This window comes from Microcebus murinus, chromosome X (genome assembly GCF_040939455.1).
Source record: "Microcebus murinus isolate Inina chromosome X, M.murinus_Inina_mat1.0, whole genome shotgun sequence".
NCBI lineage: Eukaryota > Metazoa > Chordata > Mammalia > Primates > Cheirogaleidae > Microcebus > Microcebus murinus.
In genome coordinates, this window is record NC_134136.1 from 124,286,970 (window position 1) to 124,311,476 (window position 24,507).

General features: G+C 38.7%; 1 protein-coding gene across 1 annotated transcript; it reads left to right on the plus strand.

Moving 5' to 3' along the window:
• Positions 1–22,055: 22,055 nt before the first annotated feature.
• On the plus strand, positions 22,056–23,570 carry EZHIP (EZH inhibitory protein). The gene has a single exon (XM_075999187.1). The coding sequence runs from the start codon at positions 22,056–22,058 to the stop codon at positions 23,568–23,570; it is 1,515 nt and encodes a 504-aa protein (XP_075855302.1).
• The last annotated feature ends 937 nt before the right edge of the window (positions 23,571–24,507 follow it).

The window sequence follows — 24,507 nt, forward strand, 5'->3', positions numbered from 1 at the left end:
ACTCTAGAGGAAAAAGTTGGAAACACTCTCCTAGACATCGGCCTAGGCAAAGAGTTTATGAAGAAGTCCCCAAAGGCAATCACAGCAGCAACAAAAATAAATAAATGGGACATGATCAAACTACAAAGCTTCTGCACAGCCAAGGAATAGTCATGAAAGTAAAGAGACAACCTACAGAATGGGAGAAAATTTTTGCATCCTATGCATCCGATAAGGGACTGATAACTAGAATATACTTAGAACTCACGAAAATCAGGAAGAAAAACTCAAATAACCCCATTAAAAAGTGGGCAAAGGACTTGAACAGAAATTTTTCTAAAGAAGACAGAAGAATGGCCAACAAACATATGAAGAAATGCTCAACATCTCTAATCATCAGGGAAATGCAAATCAAAACCACAATGAGATATCACTTAACCCCAGAGAGAATGGCCTTTATCAAAAAATCTCCAAACAATAAATGCTGGCGTGGTTGCGGAGAGAGAGGAACACTCCTACACTGCTGGTGGGACTGCAAACTAGTTCAACCTCTGTGGAAAGCAATATGGAGATACCTTAAAGCGATACAAGTGAATCTACCATTTGATCCAGCAATCCCATTGCTGGGCATCTACCCAAATGATCCAGTGACACTCTACAAAAAAGACACCTGCACTCGAATGTTTATAGCAGCACAATTCATAATTGCAAGGCTGTGGAAACAGCCCAAGTGCCCATCAATCAAAGAATGGATTAATAAAATGTGGTATATGTACACCATGGAGTACTATTCAGCTCTAAGAAACAATGGTGATATAGCACACCTTATATTTTCCTGGTTAGAGCTGGAACCCATACTACTAAGTGAAGTATCCCAAGATTGGAAAAACAAGCACCAGATATATTCTCCAGCAAACTGGTATTAACTGAGTAGCACCTAAATGGACACATAGGTGCTACAGTAATAGGGTATTGGGCAGGTGGGAGGGGGGAGGGGGGCGGGTATATACATACATGGTGAGTGGGATGTGCACCATCTGGGGGATGGTCATGATGGAGACTCAGACTTTTGGGGGGAGGGGGGGAAATGGGCATTTATTGAAACCTAAAATCTGTACCCCCATAATATGCCAAAATAAAAAAAATAATTAAAAAAAAAAAAAGAATGCATTTGCCCTTACCCATCTTCTACATCACCTCTTAAAAAAAAAAAAAATATCCTGGCTAGAAGATGGAAGAAGGCAAAGTCAATTGTGTGTAGAATGAAGGGAGAAAAGGAACTTGGAATCTAATTTAAAAATAAAATTTTTGAAACAAAAAAAAAAAAATTAGCATTAGCCTAAGATATTATAAGTATTTCACATTATGAAAACTGTTGGGATATACTCGATAAAGCAAAATGCCTTTTTCTTTAACCTACTATTTAAGTAAAACATATGGAGTAATAAAAAATAATAATAAAAATAAAATAAAAAAACCTATCATCTAGATAAACTTTAACTTGTACCAAGGCAGCATGGCATCAAGTGGAGACATTTGGACCTTGTTCAAGATGACTTACTCTTATTATTATTATTATTATTATTATTATTATTTTGAGACAGAGTCTCACTCTGTTGCTTGGGCTAGATTGCCATGGCATCAGCTTAGCTCATAGCAACCTCAAACTCCTGGGCTCAGGCAATCCTTCTGCTTCAGCCTCCCAAGTAGCTGGGACTACAGGCATGCGCCACCATGCCTGGCTAATTTTTTCTATGTATTTTTAGTTGTCCATCTAATTTCTTTCTATTTTTTTAGTAGAGACGGGGTCTCACTCTTGCTCAGGCTGGTCTTGAACTCCTGAGCTCAAAGGATCCGCCCACCTCTGCCTCCCAGAGTGCTAGGATTACAAGCGTGAGCCACTGGGCCTGGCCAGGATGACTTACTTATTAGAAATACCCTCAGTTTCAGATTATATTGCAGCGTAGACTCTAAAGGAAGAATTATAACTAGAATCCAGAATATATACAAACTTGATACGTACTTTCAAAAAATCACCAATGTGTTTAAAAAATTTAAATAGAAGCGAGAAATGTCAAGGCTATGTGTCAGAACCTTAAAATAGCATATTTATCACTGAAATAAAGGGGAAGTTTTGAGAACTGAGCCCTGACCCTGTGGAATCTGACATTATCCCTAGGTAGAAAGGGTTGGAATTGAATTAGAGGTCATCCAATTGGTGTCTGCTGCTTGGTGTGTGGGGAAAAGAACTCATATTTGGTCACAGAATTCTTCTTCTGTATTTATGATTGTTGTGGGGTAAGAGCAGACAAAAACATAATTTGAGTGTTTTCCACAAGAAATATCTTTTCTGATCACAATGGAATGAAACTAGACTGCAATAACAAGAAGAACTTTGGAAATTATACAAACACATGGAAATAAAGCAATATGCTTCTGAATGACCATTCGGTCAATGGAAGAATTAAGATAGAAATTTTTAAAATTCTTGGAACAAATGAAAATAGAAATATATATTAAAACCTATAGGATACAGCAATAGCAGTGCTAAGATAGTGGTTTATAGCATTAAATGCCTACATCACAAAAAGTTTTTAAAAACTTCAAATAAGAAACTTTATGATGAATTTTAAAAACTACAAAAGGAAGACAAAACCAAACCCAAAATCAGTGCAAGTACTAATAAAGATAAGCAGAAATAACCTAGCCAGAGAAATGATACAAAAGAATCAAATCAAGAGCATCCAAATGGGGGCAGAAGAGGTCAAACTCTCTCTCTTTGCTAACAATATGACCTTATATCTAGAAAACCCCAAAGATTCTGCCATGAGACAACTAGAATTGATAAACAAAGTCAGCAAAGTCTCAGTTTACAAAATCAATGTACAGAAATCAGTAGCATTCCTATATGCCAACAACAGTCAAACTGATAAGCAAATCAAAGACTCAATATCCTTCACAATAGCAACAAAGAAAATAAAATACCTAGGAATATCTTTAAGGAGGTAAAAGACCTCTACAGAGAGAACTAAAAAACACTGAAGGAGGAAATAGCAGAAGACATAAACAGGTGGAAAAGGATACTGTGCTCATGGGATGGCATAATCAACATTGTTAAAATGTCTATACTACCCAAAGTGATCTAGAGAGTCAATGAAATCCCTATTAAAATACCAACATAATTTTTTCATAGATCTAGAGAAAATAATTCTATACTTCATATGGAACCAGAGAAGACCTCATATACCAAAAGCAATCTTAAGCAAAAAGAACAAATTGGGAGGCATCAATTTACCAGACTTCAAGCTATTCTACAAGGCTACAGTAACCAAAACAGTATGGTCCTGGCACAAGAACAGAGGCATAGACCAGTGGAAGAGAACTAAGAACCCAGATGTAAAACCATCCTCATAGAGCCATCTAATCTTTGACAAAGCAGACAAAAACATACGCTGGGGAAAAGAATCCTTATTCAATAAATAGGGCTAGGAAAACTGGATAGCCACATGTAGAAGACTGAAATATGATTCGCACCTTTCACCTCTCAAGAAAATCAACTCATGGCGGATAACAGACTTAAACCCAAGGCATGAAACTATAAGAATTCTAGAAAAAATGTTGGAAAAACTCTTCTAGACATTGGCCTACGCAAAGAATTTATGAAGAAGACCCCAAAGGCAATCTCAGCAACAACAAAAATAAATAAATGGGACCTGATCAAAGTAAAAAACTTCTGCACAGCCAAGGAAATTATCATGAGAGCAAATAGACAACCTACAGAATGGGAGAAAATATTTGCGTGCTAAACATCCGATAAAGACATGATTACTAGAACTCAGGAAAATCAGCAAGAAAAAACTCAAACAACCCTATCAAAAAGTGGGCAAAGGACATGAACAGAAACTTTTCAAAAGAAGATAGACTAATAGCCAACAAACATATGAAAAAATGCTCAACATTTCTAATTATCAGAGAAATTCAAATCAAAACTACAATGAGATATCACTTAACTCCAGTGAGAATGGCCTTTATCAAAAAGTCCCAAAACAATAAATGTTGGCATGGATGTGAAGAAATAGGACCACACATATACTGCAGGCGGGACCACCAACTAGTACAACCTCTGTGGCAGGTAAAGATACCTTGTATTATCCTGGATAGAGCTGGAGCCCATTCTACTAAGTGAAGTATCATAAAAATGGAAAAACAAGCACCACGTGTACTCACCATCAAATTGATATTGACTGATCAACACTTATATGCACATATAGTAACATTCATTGGGTGTTGGGCAGATGGAAGGGGGAAGGACAGAAAGGGTATAGATATACACCTAATGAGTGCAGCGCACACCGTCTTGGGTTGGACACAACTGAAGCTCAGACTCATATGGTGTAAAACAATATATGTAACCTAAACATTTGCACCCCCGTAATATGCTAAAATAACAAAATAAACAATAAAAACAAATGAGATAGAAGCCATAATAAAAAGTCTCCCATCAAAGAAAAGCCCAGAACCTGATTGCTTCACTGCTGAATTCTACCAAACATTTCAGAAGAAGTAATACCAATCCTACTCAAGCTATTCAAAATAGTAGTAATAATAATAATAATAATAATAATAAGGGAGGGAATACTATCAAACTCATTCTATGAGGCCAGTTTTACCCTAATACCAAAACCATACAAAGACACAACAAAAAATACAGGCCAGTATGCCTGATAAACATAGATTCAAAATTCCTCAAAATTCTGATAAACCAAATTAAATAATATATTGACAAGATCGTTTATCATGATCAACTGGGATTCATCCCAGGGATGCAAGGATGGTCCATCATACACAAATCAATAAATATGAACCATCACATCAATGGAATGAAGGCCAAAACCATATGATCATTTAAATAGATGCTGAAAAAGCATTCAATAAAATCCAACATCTCTTAATGATAAAAACTCTCAAAAAAAGTAGGTACCAAGAGCACATACTTCATCATGATAAAACTATATATGGCAAAAGGGCACATGCCTCAACATGATAAAACTTTATATGGCAAACCCAGAGCTACTATAGCCTTTTCTCTAAGATCTGGAATAAACAAGGATGGCACTTTCAACACGTTCATTCAATATAGTACTGGAAGTACTAGCCAGAACAATTAGACAAGATAAATAAATAAATAAAAGGTATCCAAATTGGAAAGGAAGAAATCAAACTAGCCTTCTTTGTAGATGATATGATCTTATATTTGGAAAAACCTAAAGACTTCACGAAAAAAAAAAAAAACTATTAAAACTGATTTTTAAAAATTCAGTTGTGTTGCAGGATATAAAATCAACATACAAAAATCAGCATCATTTCTATATGTCAACAGCGAACAATCTGAAAAAGAAACCATAAAAGTAATCCCATTAATAATAGCTACAAATAAAATGTCACAAAATACATAGAAGTGAAAAATTCTACAATAAAAAACAAAAAATACTGATGAAAGAAATTGAAGAGGACACAAAATAATGAAAAGATATTTCATGTTAATGGAATGGAAGAATCAATATTGTTAAAATGCCCATACTACCAAAAGCAATCTACAGATTCAATGCAATCCCTATCAAAATGCCAATGGCATTCTTCACAGAAACAGAGAAAAATAAGTCTAAAATTTATATAAAACCATGAAAGACACAAAATAGTTAAACCCATCCTGAGTAAAAAGAACAGAGCTAGAAGCATCACATTAGTTGATTTCAAATTATACTATAAAGCCAAAGTAACCAAAACAGCATGGTATTGGCATAAAAACAGACACATCAACCAATGGAACAGAATAGAGAATCCATAAATATATCCACATGTCTACAGTCAACTCATTTTCAATAAAGGTGCCAAGAGCCGACATTGGGGAAAGGGCAGTTTCTTTAATAAATGGAACTGGAAAAACTATATATCCATATACAGAAGAATGAAACTAGACCCCTGTCTCTTACCGTATACAGAAATAAAATAAAAATGAATTAAAGACTCAAATATAAAACCTATAACTATAAAACTACAAAAACAAATCTTTGGGGAAACACTCTATGACACTGGTCTGAGCATAGATTTCTTGAGTAAGAGATCAAAAGCACAGGAAACCAAAGTAAAAATGGGTATATGGGCTTACATTGAGCTACAATGCTCCTGGCACAGCAAAGAAAACAATCAACAACGAGACAACCAACAAAGTGAGACAAAATATTTTCAAACTACCTATCTGATAAGGAATTAATGCCAGAACATATAAAGAGTTCAAACAACTGAGTTGGAAAAAAATAACTCAAATAATCTGATTAAAAATGGGCAAAAGATCTGAATAGACATTTCTCAAAAGACAATGGCAAAAAGGTATATGGAACAATGCTCAACATCACTAACCATCATAGAAATGCAAATCAAAACTACAATGAGATGTCATCTCACACCACTTAAAATGGCTTTTATCAAAAAGGTAATAATGGATGCTGGTAAAGATGTGGAGAAAGGGGAACCCTCATATACTGTTGATGTGAATGTAAATTAATATAACACCATGGGCCAGAGTATGGAGGTTCCTCAAAAAACTAAAAATATAACTACTATATGATTCAGCAATCCCACTGCTGAGTATATAACCAAAATAATGGAAATCAGTATATCAAAGATATATCTGTACTCCTATGTTTACTGCAGCAGTATTCAAAATAGCCAAGATATAAAATGAACCTCAGTGTCCAACAAGGGATGAATGGATAAATAAAATTTATATATATACAATGGAATATTACTCATCCACAGAAATGAATGAAATCCTGTCATTTGCAATGACACACATCCAATTAGAGGACACTATATTAAGTGAAATAAGGTAGGCACAGAAAGGTAAATATTGCATATTCTCACTCATATGTGAGAAGTAAAAACAATTAAATTCATGGAGATAGAGAATAGAATGGAATGGGAAGCGTAGTAAGGAGAGGGGGATAGAGCAGAGATGGTTAATGGGCACAAAATACAGTTAAATAGGAGGTAGCATAATAGGATGACTATAGTTAACAATAATTTATTGTATGTTTCAGAATAACTAAAATTTTAGAATCAGAATATTCTTTTCTTTATTCTTCTGAAAAATTTTTAAATTTATTATTTTGTTATTTCAGCATATTACGGGGGTACAAATGTTTAGGTTATATATATTGCCTTTGCACCGCCCAAGTCAGAGCCATAAGTGTGCCCATCCCCCAGACAGTGCACACCACACCCATTAGGTGTGTATATACCCATCCTCTCCTCCCCCCTCCCACCTGCCTGACACTCGATGAATGTTACTTCCATATGTGTACATAAGTGTTGGTCAGTTAATACCAATTTGATGGTGAGTACATGTGGTGCTTGTTTCTCCATTCTTGGGATACTTCATTTAGTAGAATGGGCTCCAGCTCCATCCAGGATAATACAGGAGGTGCTAGATCACAAATGTTTTTTGTGGCTGAGTAGAACTCCACAGTATACATATACCACATTTTATTATTCTGCTCATGTATTGATGGGCACTTAGGTTGTTTCAACATCTTTGCAATTGTGAATTGTGTTGCTATAAACATTCTTAACATAAAGAAATGATAAACATTTGAGGTGACAGATGTCACAATTATATTATTTGATCATTACACACCATATGCTTGTATCAAAATTTTACATTTACTCCATTAATATGTACAACTAGTATGTATCTATATTAATTAAAAATTTAAAAACATACAGCTGAAGTGACATCAGCAAGGTGGTAGTCTAAGAACCTCCAGGCTTTTGTTCCTTCATAAAGACAATAAATTACAAATGATATACATACCAAAACAGTTTTTTGAACACTCTAGAAACCAGTTTAGAAGCTACAGAAACCAAGTGAATTCCTAATTAATAAAAAAAAATTGTAGCCAAAATGGTAGCAGATGTCATGGCCTACTGCTTGCCTTTGTCTCACCCCTTCCCAAGTGCATCATGGCATGATCAGTAGGAAAGCACACAATTTTCCCAGCTCTTCCCTTGGGATAGAAGGGAAAGACTAAAACTTGCTTGAAATATTCTGCTTGTTTAGGTACTGCCTGAGAGACTGGTTTCTGTCTCACCTGCTTCAGAGCACTGATGGGAAGGATAGCATAGTTCAGATACCAGGTCAGAGGTCACTGAAAGCAGTTGCAGGTGCCAGAGCATTGGAGGTTCATGGAGTCTGCAGTCCCACAGGCATCCGGGGGCAAGAGATTATAGAAAGAGCAATACAATAGAAACCACAGGCTTCAGAGAAGCAGCATTAGTAAATCTCTTAGGGAAAATAATATATTTAAAATCAACTGTATTTACCTGGAAATGGAATAACAGGACAAGTCCAGGGAAGATGTACTCCCAGAAAAGGTTTGAGAGAATCTAGGAGCCTCTATAGATTAATTAGTTAATATCTTCCCCTGCACAAAAATCAGTCAGTAAACACTGGGAGACATGGCTGTTTTTTTTTTTTTTCAAATGTGATTACAGTGCATGCCAGAAAACAGGCAAATATGGCCCATTCAAAGGAACAAAATAAATCTCCAGAAACCAATTCTAAGGAAACAGAGCCCTCTGAGTTACTTTATAAAGAATTTTAAACAATTTTGTTAAAGATGATGAATAAGTTAAAAGAGAACAGTCAACTAAATAAAATCAGGAAAATTACGTATGAACAAAATGAGAATACCAACAAAGAGATAGAAACTATTAATATAAAAGAGGAACCAAAAATAAATTCTGGAACTGAGAAAAAACAATAACTTAATTGAAAATTTACTAGAGCTAATAGACAACCTACAGAATGGGAGAAAATATTCACATGCTCCACATCTGATAAAGGGCTAATAACTAGAATCTATATAGAACTCAGGAAAATCAGCAAGAAAAAATCAAACAACTCTATCAAAAAGTGGGAAAAGGACATGAACAGAAACTTTTCAAAAGAAGATATACTAATGGCCAACAAACATGAAAAAATTCTCAACATCTCTAATCATCAGGGAAATGCAAATGAAAACCACAATGAGATATCACTTAACTCCAGTGAGAATGGCCTTTATCAAAAAGTCCCAAAACAATAAATGTTGGTGTGGATGCAGAGAGATGGGAATACTTATACACTGCAGGTGGGACTGAAAACTAGTACAGCCTCTGTGGAAAGTGATATGAAGATACCTCAAAGAGATACAAGTAGAACTACCATCTGATCCAGCAATCCCATTAGTAGGCATCTACCCAAAAGAACAAAAGACATTCTGTAAAAAAGACATCGCACTAGAATGCTTATAGCAGCACAATTCACAATTGCAAAGATGTGGAAACAACCCAAGTGCCCATCAATACATGAGTGGATTAATAAAGTGTGGTATACGTGTACCACGGAATCTATTCAGCTATAAAAACAATGGTGATATAGCACCTCTAATATTATCCTACATAGAGCTGGAACCCATTCTACTAAGTGAAGTATCCCAAGAATGTAAAAACAAGCACTACATGTACTCACCATCAAATTAGTATTAACTAACCAACACTTAAGTGCACATATAGCAATAACATTCATCTGGTGTCAGGCAGGTGGGAGGCGGGGATGGGTATATTAACACCTAATGGGTGTGGTGTGCACCATCTGGGGGATGGACATGCTTCAAGCTCTGACTCAGGTGGGGAAAAGGCAATATATATAACCTAAACATTTGTACCCCCATAATATGCTAAAATAAAGAAAATACCAAAAAACAAACAGAAAATAACAAGTGTTGATAAGGATGCAGAGAAATATGAAATCTTGTGTACTTTTGGTGGGAATATAAATAGTGAAGCTGCTGTGGCAAATGGTAAGGTAGTTGATTTCAAAATTAAAAATGTAATTACCATATGATCCTGTAACTCCATTTCTGGGTATATGATGAAAATAATTTAAAGCAAGATGATCTCTCTTATACCTAAAAAAAAATCTTTAAAAACATTGAATACATAGAAAGGGAGTAGAATGGTGATTATCAGAGGTAGTGGATAAGGTTGATTGGGGAGATGTGGCTCAAAAATAAAACTCAACAAAGTTGCAGTTACAGATGGTAAATAAGTCCGGAGAGCTAATGTACAGCATGATAGCTATAGTTATTAATACTGCATTGTATACCAGCCATTTGCTAAGACAGATTTTAGATGTTATTACTACACACACTCAAAAGATAACTATGAAAGATGATAGATATGTTAATTGCCTTAACTGTAATAATCATTTAATGATGCATATGTACATCAAAATATCATGTTGTATACCTTAAATATATGCAATTTTTTAAAAAAGAATTTAAAGCAGAGTCTTAGAGAGATAATTGTACACCCATGTTCACAGCAGCATTATTAGCATATATAGCCAAGAGGTGGAAGCAGGCCACAGTTTAAGATAAATTGATCTCCTCTTTTTTAATAGCATCAAGTAAATAATCATGATATGTCCCATTGACTGATGGTCAAAATGTTTACCAGGCATTTTACCTACAGTATCTCTTTTAATCTCATGACAACTCAAGTAATTTTCTTTTCATTTCAAGTCAACAGAAACAAGGATATGGAGCCAAAGTCAATAGCTCTGAAAGCACTGACAGAGTGTCTTCTAAAGTGGCCATACCATTGTGCATACCCAACAGAAACAAATGGCAGTACCTGTTTCTCCACATCCTCATCAGCATCTGGTGTTGTTAGTGTTTTGGATTTTAGTCATTCTAATACGGGTAAGTGGTATCTTGTTGTTTTAATTTGCAATTCCTATGACATATGATGCTAAACATTTTTTTTTCTTATGCTTATTTTCCATCTGTATTTCCTCTCTGGTGAGGTGTTTGTTCAGATATTTTGCCCATTTTTCATTTGGCTGTTTGTTTTTTAAATCCCTTCTATATTTTAGATACCAACACTTTATATTTGTTTTGCAAAGATTTTCTCCTAGTCTGTGGCTTTTTTTCCATTCTCTTAACAGTCTGTATCACAGGGCATAAGTTTTCATTTTAATGAGGTCTAACTTACTATGTTTTTCTTTCATGGACTATGCTTTTGATGTTTCATCTAAAAAGTCATCGCCAACCCCAAGGTTACCTAGATTTTTCTCCTCTATTTTCTAGAAGTGTTATCTTTCTACATTTTACATTTAGGTCTATGATCCATTTTGAGTTAATTTTTTGAAAGCTTTAGGATCTGTGTCTAGAGTTGTTTTTTCTTTCTTTTTGCATATAGATATCCAGTTGTTCCAGCACAATTGGTTGGAAAGGTTATCTTTTCTCCACTGAATTTTTTTTGTCTAAAATCAGCAAACAATACTTGTGTATGTTTATTCTAATGTATTGATCTATTTGTCTATTATTTCACTAATATCATACTTTCTTGATCACAGTAGCTTTGTGACAAGGGCTGAAGTTTGTTAATTGAAGTTTGTTCTCCTTAGTATTATATTGGCTATTCTAGTTTTTTTGTCTTTCCATAGAATCAGTTTTCTGATGGTCACAAAATAACTTGTTGGGATTTTGACTGGGATTGCATTGAATCTATAGATCAAGTTAGGAAGAAATGATATCTTGACAATATTGAGTCTTCCTATGCATGAACATGAAATATCTCCCTATTTATTTAGTTCTTTGATATCTTTCATCAGAGTTCTTTAGTTTTTCTCATATACACCTTACATATCTTTTACTAGATTTATACCTAAGTATTTCATTTGGGGGGATGCTAATGTAAATGGTACTGTATTTTTAATTTCAACTGCAGAGTGAATGATCCTTTAGATGATTCTAGCCTCCAGCCTGGAGTGTCCCAGCTAAGGCCCAGATATCATGGGGTAGAAATAGCTATCTTAGCTGTGCCCTGTCTGAATTCCTGAAACCATGAATGATAATAAAAGATTATTTGTAAGCCACTAAATTTTGGGATAAATTGTTATGTAGCAACATAATCATATGAGTCATTTCAAATTAATGACTATTGTGAGTAATGCTGCTAACGTAGATGGTGGTCACATTAATGTGTTAGCTTTGCAAAGAAAAAAATCAGCTTGTGCACTTATGATTTGCATAACTTTATATATGTCTACTTGAAAAAATTAAGACTGTCTCCCAGATCAGAGTTAGACCAAGACTTGCCATATCTACTAAGAGAATGTGTAGCTCAAAAGGTGGTTGTTGGTCAAGGATGGAAACAAACATTGGAAATTCCCTTCCAAACACTGGTTTGCAAGGCATGTTTGGGGATATCTTTGGTCTCATGCTATTAATGGAAAAATAAAGATATAGATATATTAAATATAAGTCAGCTCTCTCCCACCCCATCCTCTGGTTCCTAGGCCACCATAACCAGTAGTTTTTCCACCCTATACCAATATAGATCTAGAAATAGAACTCACTTCAGGTTCATTCTGTCTCACTGATACACCCCCCCCCACACACACACACCCCTTTCATGCTCATCAGATGTGAGGCTTGGAACTTCTATAGTCATGCAGGACCATCCTAAGGATGAAGCCAGTGCTGAAGATTTCAGTAAATCAGCATTCTCTTTCTTACATCTTATTTCTCTGCCACCCTGATATCAACCACTCCGTTAGGTAACCCCTACCTGTACTCTCTCTTGCCTGCTCGCTCATTCCTTCTGAATGCCCTACCCCACCCCCTAAGTATAAATATTATCCTCTTATACTCTGTTAGCTAGCCTCAGAAAGTTATTAAATGCTGTGAATATGAGTTGGGAAGGAAAGTTATTGCAGAGGTGACATGATATATGTTTTTGTGTCCTTAGCATGCCATTCAAGGCTCCTCATAATCTTACTCTTGCTAACTTCCCTAAAATCACCTCCCTTCACCATTTCCATTCATATTTAACACATGTTAATTGTATCTCCCCTTTATACACACACCATTCTATTTGCAATCTCTGAGCCATTGCTCATACAATTATTTTTGTCTGAATTTCCCCCGCATCCCTTTTCCATATATACCTTCTGCTTATCCATTAACACATAGCTGAAGTGCCACCTCTTACAGAAAGTCTTCCTTTACCACACTCTAATTATCTTTTTATGTGTTTGTCTCTCCCAATATACTGCAAGAGTTTTGAGAGAAAGAACTATTTCTCTGATTTTTCTCTCTACCAGCACTGTACAGGTGTTTAATAAACATCTGCTCACTCTACAGTATGAATGAAGTAGAGTAGGAGCAACCATTTACAGAGCACAAGTGAGGGAGATGAACAGGGGGATTAGAGTAGGGGGATTTAGAATCACCCATACCTGGATTTGAATTTCTGCTGGCAACTTCAGAGCTAAAGGGCCAAGCAAAGCTCCCATTCCCCTTCCATGTAGTCAGTTGACCTCACACTCTGGGGTCGGGCTACCTGATTCATATTAGCTTCATTACTAACTTCTAGTGTGTCCATGGGAAATTCTGTGACCCTCTCTGTTCCTCAGTTCCCTCATTTGAAAAATAAGCTTAGTAATAATTCTCCCCTCTTAGGGCTTCTTTAAGGATTAAATGGGATGAAATCTGGTAGAACAGCACTATGCAAATGTTAAATGATCAGTAAAGTTAGCAATTACTATTATATAAAACAGGGATCATAATATTACTTATTTCAAAAGTAATATAAGCATATAATAGTCACTGAGTAAATAATAGTTGTTACTAATAATTGACATATGCCAAATAAAGAACATTTATGCATTTTCACAAAGAAACTAAGTGGAGTATAGCTGAGTTAGGAAAAATAAACCCTAAGGACTAAAATATAATTCTAAAACTCTACTTAAAAGTCTCTCTCAATCTTGGTGAATTTTCAGTCTCGGTAAAGAGAATAAAAATGAAAGTGGATTAATATTATGCATTCACAGATGTAGTGGAAATGAGATGGGCCTTAGAGTCAAATAAGACACACTTGTATTCCAATCCTTGTCCTGCCACTTAAGTCATTCTTTCTAATAATGCTTCAAGCATTTAGCAGTCTTTCCTTGGAAGATGTCTTCCAATAAGTTTATTCACTGTACTTGGCAAACTTCTTTAACAATTTCGAGGCAAGCACGGCCTGGAAGTGGTGGCTGGGGATAAAAACAAGTGACATTGTCATAAGAGTGAGCTCAAGGTAATGCAAACTGCATGGAGCACTGGGGCCAGACACTCCAGGGTTGAAACCTGGACCCATTTCTGCCTTGCTGTGTGACCTTCAGCAAGTTACATAACCTCTCTCACTCTAAACAACTCTTTTAGGTTTCCTGTTTCTTCTTTGGCCACTCATCCTCAGTCCATCCCAGTCTGCAGCCTCTCCCTTTGTGTCTCTCTATGCTTTCTCACAATACTCCTGAAAGACTTCTAATTCTTCACTTTAAGCCATTTCATGTAATTTGTCTGTCTGCCTACCACACTCAACTGTGAGATGCTTGAAGAAAAGGACCAAGTTACGTTGGCTTTTATCCATCCAGCATTCAGAACACTTTATGAATCTTAGCACAAAAACCTAAAAAATAAATCCAGCGAAAACTTTTAAAACTTATTAGAAAATGAGTTTAGAAATTACACACATATATAATAATCCAGTTTCTTTTTGCTGTATTAAATATTTCAAATATGTTATTGCATTTACTCCCCGCTAAATTTGGAATATATTATTCCTTTTTTTCATATGAGATTACGGGGACCAGAGAACTTGAGTACTATTTCCATGTATGTAACAAAATGAGCACTGAAAGCCCAGGAGTTAATGCCAACGCACACAAGGACTGCAGTACAGTCAGTCTCCAGGTATGTGTGGACAACGTAAAAATCACTTAAGAGAACCGGCTGCAAATACAGTTAGCCAACAAGTTACACCAATAAAGCCGCCATTTTAAAATCAAAGGCAGGATCTCCTCCCGTGTACTCACTTTCAACAAGTGGCCAATCTTGATAGTGCAAACAAGCAACCCAGTAAATTCTTAGAATTTGAAACCTTCCTTCCCCTAACCCCCCACCCCGCAACCCCCAGCGCTGCAGGGCCACTACTTGGCCAGATTTGTGTTTTTGGCTGAGAATGCCAAGGGCAGGATAAGAAAGAGAACTGCCACCCAACCACGCAGCGAAGAGCAACCCAGGGAGCCCTGCACCCCTTGCTCCCCACTCTCGCCGCCCCCACCACAGCCACCTTCATCACCCGGTCCAGGAGCGCGCAGCAGCCTCTTGTCCAAGCCGGGGTCAGGAGCTTGGCAGCAGCAAAGACCACTACCAAAAGGAAGCTAGCAGGCTGGTGAGGCTGGCTTTAAAGATCCCCAGCCATACGCGCTGCTCCAAATTCGCGGTTGCGCGGCGTCCGCCAATGAGGTAGATCTGGGCGCGCCCAGCGCAGGCCGGAGGAGAAGCTGAGGAAGCCGTGGGGCCTCAGCTGCTAGGGCGCCGCTAAGTTCCCGTTGGACACTTTCGAGTGCCTTGGCCTGGTGCTCTACACAGGGAGATGCCACTGCAGTGCGGTTCAATTTGAGGTCTGAAGTCCTGCAGACCTGTGAATCCTGGATAACAGCTGCAGGTTGTGGAGGAAGAAGCAACATCTGCACTTCTACTTAGCAACCTACGGCTTCACGCTCCTCCAGGGGGGAGAGCATCATCAGGTACCTACCCAACACGGACCGTGCTGCACAGTTTATGCAGCAGGTGCGGGGTGCCGTGTTGCCACGCGGCTGAACGTTTTCCTGAAGGTAAACGTTTCCAGAACGTTTTCCTGAACATGTGGAGGCCCCTTCACTCTCATGCTAGTCCACATTCAGCCCCAAGAAATTCAGCAAATTTACCACTCAAGTTTATGGCTCTAGAGGCAACTGCTCCAGTTAAGTAGATCTCGGTTGTGACTGTGAATCTGTCTATCCTTCAGGGTGGGGGTTTACCTGCAACCTCAGTTCTCTGATGGGTTTTTTACAAAGCCAGTGCTTCAATTTGCTCAGTTTTTTTCTTGTTGTAAAAAGAGCTTAAACCAGAAGTCCTACTTGTGGCCATTTTTGCAGTATGCCACAATCAGTATAGTATAAGACTATGATGTATAAATAGCATGGCAAATACCTGAGAAACAAAAAAAAAATATTGAAAGAAGTTGTCTCAGGGAGCCATAGCAGGAGTGGAGGCGATTGTGGATTTAGAATCAAATAATTTCTGCTTTCATTAAAGGCTAGAGTTAATATTTAACTTTTAAGACCATGTATGTATGTTATTTTGAGAAAATTAGAGAATACGTAATGCATTTTATGTAGAAATGATCTGTAGAAATTCTACATAGAAAAATACATAGAAATACTAACAGAATTTCAAGAAGATTAAACAAATGCTCAGAAATATATACAGTTCCTAAAACATTTATTACCTCTCACCTGTTGCTGTTAATTGTGAATATTTGTAAATTAATATGCATGTTTACTCTTCATCCCAGAAGATTTGAACATTAATTGGCTTAATAAGGTGAAAATTGCACTTTGCTAAATTTGCGGGGAAACAATGCAAGGGAGGAGACTATAGTCCCATTTCCCAAGTGAAGAAAATAAAGCTCAAATGATTCAGTAACTTGTTGAAAGTCCCACACTAAGTAAGTGGTGGAAGTGGAACAGTCTCCCAAGTCCATCTGATGTTATTTACAGTACTTTCTTCCTCTACACATTTTTTAATAGCCGCACCTTTACCAGAAAATAGTGGTGTTCTTGCACTAGGATTGGGAGTCAAAATTACTGATAAAAGTACAAGGAGGTTTACATACAAACATCCAGTTATTTTAAGGAATCACAGATTCCTAAGCCAATAAAAAGTGACATAGAAGCTAGAAGCAAAGGTAGAAATCTTACAAACTTATTTAATGATGTCTAAGCCCTGATTCCAAAACATGGAAGAGGAGCGAGTAAAGCACACACACATAGATGTGGATCTATCTCACTAATGTACATTTTATTTTTTATCAATAAAGTTTAAGTGCATAAAATTCAACAGTATATAAATCTACCACATCCTGGTAGTTTCCTACTCATGAGAGCATGGTGCAATCTTAGGAAATATTTTCATTAATTCATTATATCAATTGATCAAAGGAGAAAAATCATATCGTCTGAGGGGCTGAACAAAGAATTCAATAATTTCAATCAATCTGACAAACTCTCTACAGTCTTTCTTAGTTATTGTCTACCAAATAGCCTAATGTCAGTTCAGGTCAGGTTTTATGGACAAATGAGTCAGGAAAAGTTAAGTTTGTTTTTCAAAGCATTTTTTATTTTAGACTTGACTATAGGAGATTGTGAGTCTGAAGTATATTTCTGTCAATTTTCTGTGCCCTTAAGTTTTTTTTTTCTTTTTTGTTAGCATTCTTTTCATTGAAGTATAAAATTTAAATTGAAGACTGCATAAATCATAAGGGACAACAAATTGATGATATTTTACAAAGGGAAAACATGCATGTAACAAGTGCCAAGACCAAGATATAGAACATTACTGGCACCCCAGAAACCTATATTATGCCCCAACCTAGTCATTATACTGAAAGTTAAACACTATTCTGACCTATGCCACTATAGATTTATTTTGCCTGTTTTTTGCACTTTATACAAACAGAATTATAAATCATGTATGTTTTTATGCCTGGTTTCTTTTGCTCAATACTAATGCTTTTGAGATCTGTCCATTTGGTTGTATGTAGGGGTTTTGTTTCATTGTCGTATAGTATTCCATTCTATGAACATACTATAATTTATTCATTCAACTGTTGTTGATAGACATTTAGACTGTTTCTAGTTTGTGACTATTTCACAATAATGCTACTATGAACATCCTTATTTATGTCTTTTGGAGAACATGTTTATGCATCTCTGTTGGATATATACTTTATATGGTAGGCAGAGTTCTCAGATCATCCCTAATGACTCTTGTCTTTGTATAAACTCTTCCCATTGGGTGTGTGTGGAATCTGTGAATATAACGAGATATCATTCTCATTATTATATTACATCACATGGCAAAAGGGGTCTTGCAGATGTAATTAAAGTCACAAATCAACTCCCCTTAAGATAGGTGGGCCAGACCTAACAGGTGAACACTTACAAGGGCCTAGGTATTTGCTGAAAGAGAGATGGGAAGCATGAGAGAGCATTTGGAGAGGGCCAGGTGACAAGCAACTGCAGGTGTCCTCTAGGCGCTGAATGTTGCCCCCTGCTGACAGCCAGCAGGAGAAAGGGGGCCTCAGTCCTCCTGTTGCCGGGCACTGAATTCAGCTGACAACATGGAAGGGTATGCAAGGGCTTCTTCCCAGAGACTCTAGAAAGTAGCACGGCAAGTCCAGCAGCATCCCACCCTGTGATACCCTGAGCAGAGAAGGCACTCACACAATGCACAGACTTCTGACCTTCACGACTGTGAGCTAGTAAACGAGTGTTGGTTTAAGCTGCTAAGAGTGTAGTGGTTTGACCCACACCGATAAAAACCAGTATAGATGTTGGTTCCTGGATGTGAGGTGCAGCCACTGCAAACATCTAAAACTGTGGGCATGGCTTTGAAACTGAGTTGTAGGCAAAAGCTGGAAGAATTTTGAGGTGCATGATAGAGAAAGCCTAAATCACCTTAGAAAATGCCTTAATTGCCTTGGACAGATTGTTAGTAGAAATCAGCTGGATTTCCAAACTGCTCTCAATTCTTAACTCCTTTCTGCCTTTCATTTGCTCCCATATTAAACCAGAATGTTTACAGTTGTTATCCTATGTTTGTCCCTTTATTGTATGTTGGGGGAAGATAGCTTGTCACTTTAGTGTCACTAGTCCACAGTTGGAGATGAATTTTGCCTAGGAGTTTTACTAGGTGGATCATACCCAGTAATCTCATCCATGCCTGATTTAGATGATGAGATTCAGATAAGCTTTTGGAATTGAGCTGATGCTGTAATATGATGAGAAATTTGGAGAATCTGGGATGGGGTGAATGTATTTTGTATGTGGGAAAGACGAAACCACTGGGGGCCAGAAGGCAGACTGTGGTAGGCAGGATTCTAAGATGACCTCTAATGACCTTTGACCTAATATAACTTCTTCCCATTGAGCATGATTAGAGTCCGTGAATATGATGAGATATCACTCCTGTGATTATGTTACACTGTATGGGAATGAGATTTTAGACATGTATTAAGGTCCCAAATCAGTGGACCTTGAAATAAAGTTATCCTGGGTGGGCCGGACCTAATCAGGTGAGACCTTAAGATGGCCTGGGCCCTTCCTGAGAGATTGGAAGTATGAGGAGGAATATGAAGAGTTGATGTGGCAAGGAACTGCATGAGGCCTCTAGGAGCTAAAAGTGGAACTGAATTGTGCAAATAACATGAATGAGCTTGGAAATGTATTCCTCTTCTGAGCCCTTGGAAACAAACACAGACTGGCTGACTGATATCACACGCTGATTTCACCATGTGAGACCTGAGCAGAGAACCTAGCTATGCCATGCCTGGAATTCTGAACCTGTAGAATTCTAAGCTAATAAATGGACATTGTTTTAAACCACTAAATTTGTGGTAATTTGTTATGCAGGAATAGAAAACTAACATAGATGGAATTGCTGGATTATGGAAAATGCATAAATTCAGCTTTAATAGACACTGCCAGTTTTCCAAAGTGGCGGTACCAATTTATACTCTTACCAGCAATTAGAGTTCCAGTTCCTCTATACCCTCTCCAACTCTTCACATGGGTAGTCATTTTGGCTATTCTGGTAGATATTTACTAATATCTCATTGTGATTTTAATTTGCATTTTCTTGATGACTGAGTTTGAGCAGTCTTATTTGTTTACTGATCGAGTATACTATTTTGTGAAGTGCCTATTGAAATATTGTGCCAGGGTTTAATTGCATTTACTTTTTTCTTCATTTTATTCTTTATGTAAGACATTTTCCGAATGTCTGTGTATGTGCACATGTGTATGTAGTTAATATTTTCCTTTATCATTAGAGGGTTTTATTACCCTCTAGTCATTAGAGGGTTCCGATATTAATACTCGATAATAATACCCTTTAATTCCTTTTAATAATTAAAATTCTTTTAATTAAAGTAAAATTATATCATTTTAATAATTAAAATTAATTCCCTTTAATTCCTTTAATAATACCCTAATAATTCCGATAATAATTCATTAAAGGGTTCCAATATTATAATCTATTCCAAGGGCATCAAAATATGTGAATTATTTTCTAGAAGCTTTATCTTCTGGAATTAATTTTTGTGTATGGTGTAAGTTAGGGGCCAAAGTTATTTTTGCCACATAACTGGATATCCAATTAGTCCAGCTCCACTTAACTTAAATGATTGTCTTTCTCCCCAAGCACTGCATTGGTACCTTTGCTGTAAATTAGGTGATCACATATGGATGTGTGTTTGTAGACTCTTTTCTTGTTCGATTGGTCTATTTATCTTTAAATAGATAGAGGCATATGTATCTTTATCTATTACTGCATAACAAAGTATCCTTGTACACAAATCACACTGTTTTAATTATTATGGCTTTATAGTTGGCTTTGCTATCTGACAGTGAAAGTCCTTCAAATTTCTTCTTCTTCTAGATTGCTTTGGATGGCTTAATACATACACATATCAAACTTCTAACAATAATTATCAATCACTGGTAGGATTGCTTGTGATTTAAATTTTCTTAAACTTTTCTGAATTATCCAAATGCCCTACTGCAAGTATTGTCAAACTTGACATTATTGGCATTCTGGGCCATATAAGTCTGTGTTGTTGAAGGCTCTCCTGTGCATTGAAGGGATTGAGCAGCATCCCTGACACCTACACACTAGAAGCCAGTAGCACTCTCCCTTCCTGGTTGTGACAGTCTACAGACATTTCTAAATTTCCTCCATGGGGCAAAGTGCTCCTAATTGAGAACTGTACTACAGTGAATGAAATATAATAGCTAGATATATGGAAAAATAAATATATAAGTATAAATATAGATCAGTAGGTCCAGTACATTATATAGGATTTTGAATATCATAGCCATTTTCCCATGGCATTAAACGTTTTTCAAAAATATCCTGTAAAAGCTATGTACATTTATTCTATGGGCATCCAGTATCCTACTAGAAACTGAGGTCTTTTCAGAGTTTAAAAAATAAATGACGCTATAAAAATTATCTTTGAGCATATAACATATATGAAGGTTTTGTTGTTTTGTTTTAGTTTTTGTTTTAGAATTGATGCCTGGAGGAAGAATTGTAGCATCACATAGATTTCACATAAGACTTTTTATATTATATGTATCATCATATCATCACATTTTCATCTGGGAAGCTACTATAAATTAATAGTCCTATTCAATAATATATAAGAAAGCCCAATCTCTTACAATAGTTTAAAACTTAATTGAACATATAAATGTTAAATAATTGTTTTCAAAAATGCAAATAGCTGTATTTTTCTGAGTACAAGAGTGATGTACGCTCATTGAAACCATTCAGAAGATTAAGTATGAAAAGAATGAAAAATCATCCTTCAGATTTTTTTCTATGAGCTCATACATCATTTACACTTTTTAAATGAAACAGAGGGAAAGAGAAAGGAGAGGGTATTGAAGATACCAATGGAGTTAAAGGGAGGGACTTCAAAAAGTTTGAGATCCTAGAGGATAATAAGTCAATAAGTAGAAGATTATATATATATGATATATATAATCATATATATATTCATATTCATACACACACACACACAGGCACTTCTAGGGATCCGGTTTGAGGACAGAGAGCTTCGCACTATTGACTGGGCCACGGCTGGTCCCGAGGGGCAGGGCACACCCACTGGGTTAACGCCAGACGGGTACTGGTTGGAGGGCTCAGGGAAGAGAAGTGTCAGGTGACAGCCAGCTCACCAATCAGAGGTGGGAGTGGCCAGGCTCCACCCCCTTCCTCATTCTATAATAGCTCTCAAGATTTACACTGGTCCCACTAGCGCCACACTAGCAGCCGCGCTCTTCAGTCTCTGAGTGAGAACCTGGCATTATGGCCACCCAGTCACACGTGGAGAAGGAGGAGAAGCACCGGCAGGGCGAATTGCCTGGAGGGCCAAAGAATGAGGCTGCCCTCGGCTCTGGTGACGAATGCAGCGTAGGCAATCAGGAGTCTGCTGCTGTCGTCCACGCAGTCGCTAGTGACGCGTCTCCATCAGGCGCCCTGAGCAGTAGCCCAGCAGATGCAGCCGCCGCCGCCATTTTCGTCCCCGATGAAGGCCCGGGGCTGCCCTCCATGGAGTGTGTGAAGGCTAAGAGGCGCTCTGACCTCCAGGGCAGTCGTAGTCCTCACGCAGACCTTCGACGTGTGGTGTCCGAGAAGGCCGGCCTGGCTGCTGTGGAGCCACCCCTGAAGGGCACTGGCCAGCCCAGCGGGCACCCGGCCCAGACCAAGAGTCCCAGGAAAAACCGTCGTAGTCAGCAGCCCCACCGCAACCCGGCTGCCCAGGCTCGGAAGCTTCCCGGGAGCCGACTGTTTCCTGTGGCTCCCAGGCCTCAGTATTCTGAGCCTCTGTCGCCATCTTCTCCAAGGTCTCAGCCCAGCAGCAGCCGCCACTCCCAGGCTTCCACGTGGAGTCAGGCATCTCGGCCAGGGCCTGCCTTTCGCAGTCAAGCAGCCAGAGCAGGCCCTGACCTTCACAGCCAAGCATCTGAGCCAAGCCCTGCTCGCCAACGCCGAAGCTGCACCACTCTGCCAAGTCCAGCCGTCCAAAGCCGCGCTACCCCGCCTGGCCCTGCTGTCCGACGCCGTGCATGTGCTGCAGGCCCTGCTCCCCGCAGCCAGGGCAGCCCTCTAGGTACTGCTCACTGCAGTCCAAGCCGCATCAGCCCGCCAGGCCCAGCTCTCCACAGCCGCGCCAGCCCGCCAGGCCCTACTCTCCGCAGCCGGGCTAACCTACCAGGCCCTGCTCTCCATGGCATTGCACCTGGCCCAGGCCCTGCCCGCCAAAGCCACAGCACCCCGCCAGGTCGTGTCCTCCGCAGCAGCACAGCAAGATCAAGCCCAACAATTCGCACCACTATCACGACGCCAGGCCCTGTCATTAGGAGATGTTCTACCCAGCGAAGGTCAACGCTTCTCAGCAGCCGCGCTCTGCCTGAGTCAGCTGACGGGAATCCTCATTCCCCCCCTGGGTGTGCCTTACAAAGGCTTGTCTTTCGGAGCAATAGAAGCTCTCCTGATCCTGAGGTCCCAAGCCTTGCTTCCCAGCCTAGTTGGCATGCAGTCCGTATGCGTGCCTCCTCACCCTCACCTCCTGGTAGGCTCTATCCTATCCTTAACCAGAGTGGTGAGAGCTCTTGCTCATGCTCCAGCTCCTCTCCCCATAGGTCTCCTGGCCTAAGCCCCTCCTCGTCCCCTACTACGTTTCCTGGCCAGAGTTCCTCTTCCTCCCCTAAGTTTTTAGGCCTGAGCTCCATCCCCACTCCTAGCCCTGATAGCCTTAGGCGTGCCTTGCTTCCTGAGCTTGATTCCCTGAGGTCTGTGGAGAGGAGCAGGCCGACCTAGGGAGCACACCTCACCCCCCTAAACCGCCTTTGTTGTGACCCTATATGAGCATCCTCCGAGGCCTGCAAAAGGAATCAACATCCACACACTGTGTGGACAGGCTGCCTGCTACGTGGTTACCTATTAAGTCTCCCAAAGTTCTGGCCATTAACCAACCTCCTAAGAGGTTTTGAAGCCTTCCTCCCCATGACTCCACCACCCAGCACTTTACCTTCTCTCAGACCTTGATTCCAGGCCACCTTCTTGAAGAAGACCTGCCTTTGCCCCTGAGCTGAGATTTCTCTCTTCCAAGTTGCCTTTCTATAATGAAATGTGTTTAATGAATAAAATAAAAATGTCAGTTTCAGTTAAAAATGTGGAGTTTTTTTGTGTTCCAAAAAACCATTGATCCTATGTCACATAGGAGGATTAAAGGAAGTTGTTAGCATGTTAGCTGACTCTTTGGAAAGGAGAAGGAATAAAATACCATCCTAGCAGTCATTTATTCCCACTGTCTGAAATTCAGTTCTGTCCAGGAAGTTCCCACTTAGGAACTATATACCCTCTTAACACAGGTGATTTGCAACTCAGACAGGGAAAGGGGGCAGGGTTTAACACACAGTGGCTGGAGAAAAGGAGAAATAGTGGAGATACCCAGGGTCAGGAATGAGGCAGAAAGAGCATGATCAAGTGTGATGAGAGGGGAAAGGTGGAGGATAACTCAGGTGGGTGTAGGGAAGCTGGGAGGAAGACCCAGGATCAGGAAGAGGGGGGAGAGCAGGGGTCAGGAGTGGAAGGCAGGAGGGTCTCAGTCTCTACAGAAGAAAGAGTTTGTGTGTTGGGAACAGGGCTACTGAAGTCAAGGGGGGAAGGGGACTGAGGGGTGATTCAAAGTTAAAGATTGACATGGGAAATGGTCATATATTAAATGAAAAGCTATGTGAATGATAATCCCATT